Source organism: Centroberyx affinis, unplaced genomic scaffold (genome assembly GCF_046629955.1).
Source record: "Centroberyx affinis isolate AG114_WGS23_722 - 3 ecotype Tasmania unplaced genomic scaffold, CSIRO-AGI_Caff_v1 ptg003691l_1, whole genome shotgun sequence".
Lineage (NCBI taxonomy): Eukaryota > Metazoa > Chordata > Actinopteri > Beryciformes > Berycidae > Centroberyx > Centroberyx affinis.
Window position 1 is genome coordinate 1,770 of NW_027281586.1, and position 12,740 is coordinate 14,509.

Genomic DNA, 12,740 nt, shown 5'->3' on the forward strand with positions numbered 1-12,740 from the left:
GAAAAGCTATGTACTTTTAAAAAAGGTTTAGCATGTGACAGGTATGTGACAATAAAGTCTTATGAGCTCCTGTTTTCTGCTTTCTGTTTCTAGTTTCCTACATTTTATCTCAATGGAATTGTCTCAATTTTGAAAAAAACAGGTTGCTAGACATTGACACAGTTCAGTGGTTAGTATATTTATTGTTTATACAACATTCATATGAAAATACACAGCATTTATCAAATTTAAATTTGCAACAAAAATTTGAAGATCAGTCCATCTTGTCAGCAGTGTCCTGCTTGCTGCTGTCTCTCTCTGTGCTGCTGCCCTCTGTCTGTGAACAGAGACTCTGCTGTGTCTCCTCCTCCAAGCTCCTCTTGATACTCAGCTCTCTCTCTGGAGGTTTTGCCGCCTGGATGTGGAGCTTCCCGTCCGGAGCCAGGCAGCAGCTGACGGCTTCAGGATTCAGCCCTTCAGGCAGATCAAACTCCCGTCTGAACTCCTGCCGTCTGTAAGAGTAGGAGCCTTTCCCGTCCTCCTGCTTCTTCTCTGTCTTCCCGCTGACTCTCAGCCTCCTGCCCACCTGCTGGACACACAGCTCCTCTGGGGAAAAGTCTTCAGTGTCCAGGGTCAGGGCGAAGGGCTCCCCCTCTTTCTCCAGCTGGTAGGAGACTGGTTGGATGGTCACAGAGGCTGGGGCCGGCTGCATCTCTTCCAGGATCTTGTGTTGAAGTTTGTCCATCAGCTCCAGCCTGCTGTGCAGCTCCTGTATGTTTCTCTGCAGGAGAAGAGCTTCAGCCTGAGGCCACAGACTGCGTACAGGCCAGTAGAAGTGTGTGAATGGGTTGAGGGAAGACTGGAATCCATGTGAGCACAGCATCTTCTGTGTCTGTTTAGCTTTAGATCCTCTATTTCTCCAATGAAACTCTTGTTAAAGTGTCTGTTCTGTGTTGGCTGTGTTGCTTTCTGTCTCAGCAGTGAGACTCCTCCAGGTTTTATATTCCGTCTCCAGGAATTCCAGTGACTTCAGGAACTTTCCTGTCGTTGCCACAGCTCTCCACTAGGTGGAGGCCTTACTCAGGAGTGGTGACGTCACTGCACTAGTCCAGACCTATAGGACTATTCCTGTGTATTCAGGAACTTTCCTGTTTTGACTCAAGTCAACACTAGATGTCATCAGTGCTGTATTCTACTGAGGAATTCCAGCACAGAAAAAAAATCTGTACATAGTATAGTTGGGGTCAAATCAATCATTTAAGAAAGTAGATTGAGCTGTATTGCTCCTGTTGATGGATGTTTGAAATGTTTATTTCAAATTTCACACTTCAGAAATAATCTAAAGCAAGCATCAAATTGTTTAGTGTCTAGAAAAACTACGACAAAAGGGTCTGGTATGCTTACTGTGTGTGGTGGATGTATGTCAAATGTACACAAGGTTGTCTTTGATAGAATCTCTAAAAACATGAAGGACGTGTTGCCAACTCTTTTCCAAGGAGAGTAGCAAATGGCCTTTCAAAAAGTCGGCATCAGTCGCCAGATGACATCATACGCTAAATTTAATATCAGTACATTTGCTACGGTCCCCACTCTTTGGTGGAAGGAGGGTGCCACACATATGTGAAGCGCTGTGATCATCAGGCACCTTTGGATTAGACAACCAAGTAAGCAAGTAGCATAAATGGGCATTAGCTGTACATTAGCTGTCTCCCATGGTTTGAAAAAGTTGCTATATTTGTTGATAGTCGCTTCTTAGAAATTAAGTCACGAGGGGGTGTAAAAATGATTAAATCTAGTGTCAGTCGTCAAGTTGACACCAATTTGTTAAATAGATGGAAAAGATGCCACTGTACTTGTGTGCGGTGTGTTTGAGCTTCTCCAGAAGTCAAGCTGAGCTGCTCATCTGTAGCAGCTTCAGAGTGTCCCATGAACCTCTGGATCATGATGTCAGATTGCTGAGTGAAATCCTGGACTCATCCGAGAATCATTTCAAGGAATCGTGCTGAAAGTTTGACTAGGACTAAAAATAGTCTCAGCTCTGGTCTTGTATTTATTCAGCGTCTCAGGGGTCATTGGCACTGAAAACAAAAAAATGAACTGGAAAAAAACAAAACAAAACAAAAAACATTGGCATTGAAAAACTTGAATCAAATAGTAGTAGTATATAGTATTTATTGGAAGTGACACCACTGAAAATCCTTCCCCTTGACGCCAAAAGAGTGACAAGAAAACTGCCACTAAAAAAAAAAAACTTTTAACAAAAAAGAAAAATTGTGTTACATTCAATTCATTTTTTCTGCCAAGTTTTTAGTTTTTAGGCCAATATTTTATTTTTCAATAAAAACATTTTCAATACCAAGATTTCTTTTTTCAATTCCAATAAAAACTATTTTCAATGAAAGTTTTCCAATGCCAATGTCTGTTTTTTTTATGCCAATTTGTTTTTTAAATTCCAAATACTAAAGTCACTGTTCTAGCTCCACACATGAGCACAGCATCTTCAGTGGCTGTTGGGTGTTGAGTCCTTTTATGTCCCGTCTCTGGCAATTCCATTTTTTCAGATGCTTTCCTGTAATTTGCTCATCTCTCCACCGGGTGGCAGGCCATCCACAGTCCTGCTCCAAACCCTACAGGAGAACTCGACGGTACTTGGGAACTTCCCTGTCATCTCTGTGCTTTGCCACTAGTTGTCATCCTGGTTTTATTTTACTCTAGATAAGGATGATGCAAACACACACATACAGTAACACACAAGGATTCAAAGCCTCTCCATACATTATTACTTAGAGATATACACAGTTCACAGAGTGCAGTCATGGTTTATGTTATTTTGGTCTTTCCATATATTCATTTTATTCATATTTACTGGTCTTATCTTCTGATCAAACTTCTACCAACATACTGATGGTAGGCTAGTTGCAGTGACCATATTGCTCTGATTATACAGTATGCTGTAATTTCAAGGGTCTTGCCTGGACAAGTAAATGTTAAACATAATTAAATATGTTAAATATGTTAGTATATTAAATATACTAAAATCAGCTGTTTATGTTTCAAGACACATTTCAAAGAAATTCTGACAGTATACTGTACAGATGAGTTTCATGGTGAATTCCTGCCTGATCTTGCATTGTTTTTTTTTTCTTTCTGAAAACAATAATATGATAGAATTAAATCCATCCTTTTATTCACTTTTTAGTTTTTAATATTAACATTTCTTCTTTATACATATATATTTATCCAGAAAGTATGCAGAAGAGATTGATATAGAGAACTGTGGAGAGAAGTAGGGCAGCAACACACTGAAGTCAGGATTCGAACCCACAGTGTTCTTTTCAAGATACTCTCTCTCTCTCTCTCTCTCTCTCTCTCTCTCTCTCTCTCTCTCTCTCTCTCTCTCTCTCTCTCTCTCTCTCTCTCTCTCTCCTCTCTCTCTCTCTTTCAAAAGCAAGGATCCGATGATGAAACTTGGACAGGCAGACACGGTGCTTCGCTGCTCGGGGGATATTGTGTCAAACCTGGTGTCAATATTTTTGACAGACAAAGAGAATGTATGAGGTGTTTTTTTTTTGGGTATATTTCTTGTCAACCGCTCACCTTTGGATGAACTCCCCAAAGTGGAGGCGGGATAGAAGTGGGTGAGAGAAAGAGGTAACGAAAGGAGAGGAAGGATGAGGGGGAGGATAAGGAGGAGAAAGCAAGGCTCAGCTCCATGTAAATCATCCTTATTGTTCTCCTAATGCTCCTTGCAAGCATGCACACACACACACACATAACCATGAGAGATGCCAGAACAACATCAAACCAAAGCACTTCAATGCATATGCACGCACACACACACACACACACACACACACACACACACACACACATACAAACACACACAAAGACAATCTCAGACACAAACTCCCTCCTCCCGGTTTCTGTCTTGGTTTGTCCCTCACAGAGAGGGTTTATAATGCGCCGTAATCCCCTTCTTTACCCCTGAACACATAAAAGAGATATCCCTCTGTCTGTGTAACTGGCTCTGACGGCCACCAGCTCATCACAAACACACACACACACACACACACACACACACACACACACACACACACACAGCCGCCAGCTCATCAACATGCAGTTATTCCCTTTGGCGCTGGATCGCAGGCTGTTAATTGGCTGCCAAGCAGAGTGTGTGTGTGTGTGTGTGTGTATGTGTGTGTGTGTGTGTGTTTGTGTCTGTGCTGCAGAGCCGGGGTTGCTTAGAAATTCCCCTCACGTCTCCGAGTCTCGATTAAGACGTTGCTCCAGTTTCGAACAGGCAGACGCGGGGAGGGGAAGAGAGGTAGAAAAAAAAAGGAGAGAGAGAGAGGGAGAGGAGGAGAGGATGCAACGGGGGCGAGAGAGATGAGAGAATGCCAGAGGAGTGGGGAGAGAGAGAGAGAGAGGTAGAGAGGTGATGAGGTGGGACTCAGCAAAGGAGGAAAAAAAAAGTGAAGGAATAGGAGAGAGAGAGAGCGGGAGAGAGACGGGAGGTAGCGAAATGCTGCAGTGGGTCCCGTCCGTACGACCTGGAACCGATAACTCTCCTCCACTGCCTTCATTATCTCCATAGGTATGGAGGGTGCGAGAAGCTATAGAGTGTGTGAGAGAAAGAGAGAGAGAGAGAGAAAGGCAGAAAAAGAGGGAGAGAGTGAGCAAAAGAATGACGGATACAGAGAGACACACACATACACAGACTGAGGGAGGGGGGGGAGGAGGGTAATAATTTGAAGGTTATATATTCTGAACTCTCAGTTTATGCCCTAATGAAGCCATGAGAGACTGTTAGACGTTTCTAGGTCACACACACACGCACAAGCACATGCGCCACGCACACACACACTCACACACACGCACACACACATACACACACAAACACACACACACACACACACACAGACTTGCTCAAACACAACAGACACAGATTTCACCCCAGACTGCTTGTTATGTAATCACGATGGATCATCGGAGAGAGAGAAAGAGAGAGAGAGAGGAGAGAGGAGATAGAGAGAGAGGAGAGGGGAGAGGGAGGGAGAGAGAGAGAAGAGAGAGAGGAGAGAGAGAAGCAGAGAGAGGAAAGAGAGAGAGAGAGAGAGAGAGGGACGACAGAGAGGGACGACAGCCAGCCCAACCAGACACACACACACATACACACACACACACACACACACACACACACACACACATACAGAGTTCTCACAGCTGTCTGTCACTGCAGCCATGTTGTTCATTCCCAGTTGCAGCGTTCATATTGCTTGTTTTGGTTTTGTTTGTGCTGTCGTGTCACTGTCTGTAAATATTTTGATTTCCGCCAGAAAATCTTCATTATTCACGATTAGTCAGATGGCGATGATAAACAACAAATCAACAACTCAACTGCTTTGTGACACGCAGCAACAAGACTTTACATCTGAGTCCTCAGCCATCAACATTACAAGTAACCAATACTAAGGAATAAAATAAGAAATCTAATAATAATGTGCTATTTTATTGATCCCCATTTGGAAATTCAGTTTTTTGCCTTCCCTTCTCCACAGACAGGTCAGAGCAGAGGGTTAGTTACAGAGCAGCGGCCCTGGTGCCAGTAGTGATTAAGTGTCTTGTTCAAGGACACTTCAGCAGGGCAGACATTTGCCAAAATGGAGGCTTGAACCAAGCGGCCAAAATCACGGGTGAATTTTGAAGCCAATCCTGAAGTGGTGGTAGCAGCAGTTCCTCTAGGAGCAGAACTTTTGCACACCTGTAGATCGACAGGTGCGTAGGAGAAGACCATGGGCCGACTGTAGTAGAACAAAGAACTCCCGCACACTGTCTACTTCACTTGCAATTAGACGTAACGTTTCGGTACACAGACCTTCATCAGGTTATTTCAGGTTATATAACCTGGACCAAGTTTTGTGCAAATCCGTGCCCGTCCGTGATTTTCTGAGATATCCTGCTGCGGACAAACACACATACAGATGCGGGTGAAAACATTACCTAAAAAATAATAAATAAATATTGCTGTAAGGATATTTTTTGACAGGAGTGAGATTAGATGCATGCAGATGAGGAAGATATAGGGGAAAGTGGGATGTGAAGTGATTCTTGAAAAGTTTTCAATGCTGCAGAAGATAAGAGTGAGCCTTCAAGAAGCAGGATTACTCAGTTATACCCACATAACTCATAATTTTTATGAAGTGTTGTCTTGTTTTTGTCTGTATTTGTGTAATAAAATTAACTTTACTAATTATTCCAAGTATCAAAAATTCCATGCAATACTTTTTCTCAGTTATCTGCCTCACAGCCTCTTAAAGCTACAAACCGTGATTTGAGCTCAATTTGCGCTCATGTGCAACCTCTCGCAGTTTGTTTTTAGCAAAAGGTTAGCATTGCTAGCTAAGTCTGGGCTGTTGTTAGTGTTGCTGGTTATTGTTAATGGTAGAGCAACATGATTCTGTGCAGCTTATTCCCCAGCTGCATTTGACCTGTGTTTTGAGATGTATATCTCATTCAGCAGCCTAGCTATGCTTTCCAGTGATGAAGCCACTCCAGCCTGTGAAGAGGATGAGCAGTGGATGTTGTGGTTTCCAGTGAGTTGAAGTAACGTCAGGTAGCCACTGCTTTATTTCTTCATAATTACATATCTGTGCTGCACACCATTTCAGTCCCTTACAGTTGATTTGACTCATTTAGTTCCTGCAGTAATTTAATGGAAGAGGACCTCCAGAGGACAAAATGAGGTGAACCGAGCTTACTTTAGATGAATAAAATGTGTCAGTTTTGGTTAATGTGACACATTAACACATCTAAAGTAAAACAATTATGGAGACAAAACATCAAAATGTGTCACTTTCCCAAAACCTGGGGAACACACTGTCTGAGGCTGAACACAGATTGGACAGGTTTTAATTATGCTCTTTAAAAACTTCAAATATTCTCTATTCTTTTTACTTTATAGATGCAGATGAACTCTCCATACTCAGATATGATTATGGCCTCATCTGCCACTGGGTGATCAAGAAGAATTAATTACACGGCATCAAGACAAGCAGCTCCTCTATTTAATATTCCAGGAGCATGATAAAAACATAATGTTTTTCACAGGTTTTCCAGAGTACAGCACACTCAAAGCTGTGTTTATGGCCTTGCAGCCTACAACAGTAAACATAAGAGGCACAGCAACTAATGCTATGTTCAGACAGGCAGCTCAAATCTGATTTCTTTGCATATCCGATATGAGTTGGATGTTTTTTCTAAAGTCTGAACAGCAAAAGCCACATGGAATCTGACCTTTTAAGATCAGATTCAAGCCACATTTTGGTTTGAAATGTGATTCAAATCACATCTCTGTAAATGCAACTCAGTCTGACAACTCGGATCCAAGTGTTTCAAGTGTTTATTTTGTTTTCTTTGTTAGTATGCACACATGCATTGTTACTGACAACAAATGCAATGATTGCAAATGATTATACCATTTAAACATACATTGCATTGTGGGCAGTCAGCCTTAAAGATCAGATTTGAAAAATAAATCAGTGTTGCCTGCTATCTGAACATAGTATAAAGTCTGGGTAACCCTAGATGATTTTTACACCAATTCTAAGCCCGACTGGATATACAGTATTCCAGCATGTTTGATTTGGTCGGTCCAGTCTGGTCAGGCTCATGTAGATTGAAGCCGTCCAAGACTCACCAACACTGGAATCTGACAGTGACACTGGCAACAGCTAATGTGAGTTTATCTCAACAAGGAGGAAGAAAAAGAGAATAAACAGGAAGAGAAATCACTTTTAATAACAAAAACTTCACTCACATTGACATTTTACATCAGTAGAGATTCCCAACTCCACTTGCTCCACGCTTGATAAGTTGTAACACAGTTTTATTTAGAGGAATAAATCTCAAATAAAATGGTATAAAATGGTGGTGTGCCTGGATCAATTTCCAAAAGTATGCAATTACAAAATAAGTGAGTCTCATACAAATTAATGAATGTCCTTGTAATAATGTCACTTCAAAAAATTGAGGGGGTACTGTCTGCAGTGGAAAACCAAGTGGTACTACCAAAAGCGAGTAGAGGCGAGGCGAGTGGAGGCAGGTTGAGCCGGTACCATGCGGTGGAAAAGTGGCAATAGTCTGAACTGCCCTAGTTGGAAAGATTTGAACTGTCTTGTAGTCTGACCTAGGATTAAAGCAAGCTGATGAAATTCTCAGGCAGGGGTTTGATTTTTTCAAAGCTGGCTATTATTGCCCAGTATTTTCTTTTTCTTTGTTGCTTGAGGCCAGATTTTTGGAGATATTTTGACAAAGCCTGTTTGGACTCATTGTTAGCAGCAAGAGGCAACGGAGCTCGGTGTTAGCTACGGTGGCCGAGACGTGTCGAACGAACTGCATATCCAAAACGCTTTGGAAATTCGAAAAACACAAGCGCATTAACGGAAAACACAAACGCAAAAGCCACAACACAAATGCAAAAGCCACAATACAAATGCAAAAGCCACAACATAACAACGGAAGTGAGCAACAACGGATGTTGACAATGAAATGGGCCGACTATTACTGCCCGCGGACTATTATTGCCTGCACATCGAACAACATTGCTCATTTGTGACAATCACATAGCGATAGTAATCATAGTTAGCTAGCAAACAATGTTTCACTTACTTCTCAAACGGGCAAGAACTTTCCTCTTCCACATGTGCAGGCAATAATAGTCCGCCGGCAATAATAGTTGGCCCATTTAATTGTCAACTTCCGTTGTTATGTTGTGGCTTTTGCATTTGTGTTTTCTGTTAATGCGCTTGTGTTTTTCAAATTTGCAAAGCGTTGATACCGTAGATAGCTGAGTCTGGAGACAATATTGTCTGTGGGTCGAAGTACTACAGGTATGTAAGAGACAAATTACATATAGGTTCAACATACTTTTACAACAAACTTATCTTTTAAGTGTTTTTTTTTATTTACTTCAGTTATGGGTGAGCCATGCCTCAACTGGAATGTATGTTTATTTTAAATATTTTAATAGGCCTCCCCCCCTCTAGGCTAGTTAGCCAGCAGTGCTAGCATGTTTGTAAAGCTAACGTTGGCCACACATCCCCAAGGAGAACATGGGAGAACGATGTTTGATGTTCCCTTGAATTAACATATGATCAACCACAATGCATTGCTCCTGTCCTGTCTGTGGTCCAGCCAACAGTGAGACAGGCATATTGACCCAAAGCACTGGGTCCATCTCATCACCTCACTGTCCCATCATAGGCTGCAGGTAATAGAGGTCTTTGTCTTTGTCTCTGTCTGTCTCTCTCCTTGTCTCTGTTTCTCCCCCAATCTCTGTCTCTGTATGTCTCTCTCTCTCTGCCTTCACCTGTCTGTCTACCTGTCTCTCTCCCAATATCTGCCTCTGCCTGTCTCTCTACTTGTCTCTGTCTCTCCTCTTCCTGTTTCCCATGTCCGTCTCTTAAAACATATCTCTGTCTCTGTCTGTTTCTCCCCCAACCTCTGTCTCTATATGTCTCTCTCTCTGTCCCTCTCCCTGTCCCTGTCTTCGCCTGACGGTCTACCTGTCTCACTCCCAATATCTGCCTTTCCCTGTATCTCTACCTGTCTGTCTCTCTCACAATCTTTTGTTTTCCATCTCTGCCTGTCTTCCAACCTATCTCTGTTCTCCCTGTCTCCGTCTGTCTGTCTGTCTGTTTCTCTCCCAATCTCTGTCTCTCTGTGTCTCTCTGTGTTGTCCATTCTGCCTGTCAGTCTGTCTCTCTCTCTGCCTGTCTCTGTCTGGCGTCATGTCTATGTGTGTGTGTGTGTGTGTGTGTGTGTGTGTGTGTTTGTGTGTGAAGGGCTACAGCCAAAGTGATCTCAAGGTGCTATCATGTTTGTTTGATGGAGGATAATTAAATAGGTAATAGAAACCAGCCTGCTCTCATCACTATCAATTCACTCACACACACACACACACACACACGCACGCACACACACTAGCCTAATAACCCAGAGCCTTGGTCTCTAAGAGAGGTTTGATACTCCCACATCAGCTATCAACAACCTTTCATGTTTTAATGGGTCTATTTAACCTAATCCACATCAACCCCCCCTCCACACACACACACACGCACACACACACACACACACACACACCCTTCCCCCCACTCATGCTTGACATCAGTCCCAGACCAAATCCATACACTGAGTCCTTCACTACAAGGCTGGATGTGAAAAGTAGCCTTTGATGAAAATGGCAAGCAAAAGAGCCTCTCCCACCACAAGCATCTCTATTCTATTCTATTCTATTCTACTGTGTTCGCTACATATTTTCTGAGTTGCATATCATTGCAGATATCATGTATTTCTAAATCTGCCTGCTTATTAATGTAATTGACAGATGGCATTGTCTCCCACATGCAAAAAAAAAAATCCATGAACTTGGAGAGAAGCCAAACCACAAAGCTGATCAAGACTGCAAGAGAACAAAATGTCATCTTCAATTTATGTGAAGAGTTTCATCACAAAATTAGATATCCGCCATTTGAAAAATGTGACACCCGCTCTGAAAATATGGATGCTGGCGTTGATAGCGAAACTCAAGAGTGATTAATATTGAAGCTATCAGCTCATCCGGAGCCCTTTACTCACAAAGTAGAAACATTTGAGAGGAGGTGACTGTGACTTCCAGTTGTATAATGTTCCACAAAGCTTCTTACAGCGGCCATGATAGACGCCACAGCAGGGTTTTCCAACACATTCTCCATGTATGAATCAAGATTTAGGCCATTTACTTTGTTCATTTGATTGTAGTGTTGCCCAGGCAGATTGGTGGTGGCAGTATATATGAAGGTGTTGATTCAAATATAGGAATGGTAATTTAAACGTATAAAAATAAGACTGTAACTCTATAACAAAAAGCGGTTGTAAAACTGTGTGCTGGGGTCTTCTCAAGGAGGTTTTATATTATCGTCTTCTTAACAACTGATAACTGGCTACCTGTGACGCTATATTAATTACCCACAAGTCCCTACAACTGTGACAGGTAAAGCCTTTCAAAATAAAAGCATCTTCTTAGCAATCCGTTAAATGAATCAAATTTCATTAATCTATTTTCTACCTGTCTATAAATTATATAAATTAACCAGGACGTACACTACCAGTCAAAAGTTTGGACACACACATTTTATTTTCTTATATTTTTTGCATTTTAGAATAACGGTAAAGACATCAAAACTATGAAATAACACAAATGTAATTATGCAGTGACCAATAAAGTGTTAAACAAATCAAAACTGTCTTATATTTAGATTCTTTAAAGTAGCCACCCTTTGCCTTGATGGAAAGGCAAAGGTTTTGTTTATTTGTCTAAGAAACAAATCTGGCTTTAAGATAATAAAAAAACATAGCATATTCAATCAGGTGTGTTCAAACTTTTGACTGGTAGTGTAATCCAAAACACAGGCAAAAATGTAACTTGCCAATGTACTGAGCAATGAACATCAGGTAGCGGTAGCATTTTGGAAAGAAACCTTACATATGTTAGGCTACATGAGAAAAGCTTGTAATTCGGGCAGAAAGTATACTAGGTTTGCATAACAAGTTTAACCAACAAGAATCCATGAAAACAAACACATTTATTATATACATTTATAAATATACTGCATTCTGCCAGTGGCGTCTGTTTGCCTATCCAAAAGCGTAGCGTTTAATTTAACATGAGCTTTGTAAAGATGTCGATGCGTGCTACATGTGCGCCTTTGTTCTCCGTAAAGCGTCTCGTTTGTCCGCGTATCTGTATGACAATGATTAGCTGTGATGGATGATAGTGACCCAATAATTGTGACAAGGACACAACATTAACATTGGAGCAGGGACAATGGCACTGCAGCTGCATAGCCACTGCATTATTCAGACAGGATGGATGGATGGAGAAAGAGGGAAGGGAGAGAAAATCGGGGGGTGGAAACAAGAGGGGACAGGAAGGAAGGATGGGACGAGGGAGGAGAAGTGGGTATGGGTGGGGTGGGGGGGGGGTAGGTAAAGAGAGATGTATGGATATAAATTGTAGGAGGATGGGCAGATGTGGGGAAGAAAGGAGCGAGGGGAATTATAGATGAATGGTTGTGATGGAGGGATGGATACTTATGAGGAGATGCACTGAGAAAATGACAACAAGACAGGAGACATATAGATGTGTCTGAGTGTGTTTCCTCATGTGTGAGTTGCATATATGGGGTGTGGGAGTCTTCCATCAAAACATTATTTTAATTAAGGGAAGAATGAAGCACTGTGGTCAAAACTATCTAGAGAATCAAGTAAGAATAATTGGGAATTGAATTGAAAAACAAACAAAAAAGGTAAAAAAAAAATAGCATTACCTCACGTTTATAATCCAGCATATCTTAAAATATAGAGGATTCATTCTGTGTTAGCATTTTTCAATAGACTTAATTTCATTTCTTGTTCATAAAGAATCACAGTTTGTTTTTATTTTGTGCCATCTGTCATTTTGTAAGGGTCAGTGCCACTTAAACGGTGGATAACTCATTTTGTAACTCTATATTTGATGTGCCTAGGGACCAATTATTTTCCCTATGTTCATGCAATAGCAGGCCAGCACAGCTAGAGAAAATGTATAAAAACAAACAACAAGAACAGCAATATATACATAAACACAGTTATGATCCATAGTGGGGTTTGCTTTCATGTCAAATTCAAGAGGCATTTTTTTCCCCCTTTTGATAGATATCTCATTTTGCAGTAAAATGAGA

General features: G+C 41.5%; 1 protein-coding gene across 1 annotated transcript; it reads right to left on the reverse strand.

The window, feature by feature from the left end:
* Window positions 1-253: 253 nt before the first annotated feature.
* On the reverse strand, window positions 254-862 carry LOC139661996 (heat shock protein 30-like). The gene has a single exon (XM_071540597.1). The coding sequence runs from the start codon at window positions 860-862 to the stop codon at window positions 254-256; it is 609 nt and encodes a 202-aa protein (XP_071396698.1).
* Window positions 863-12,740: the final 11,878 nt, after the last annotated feature.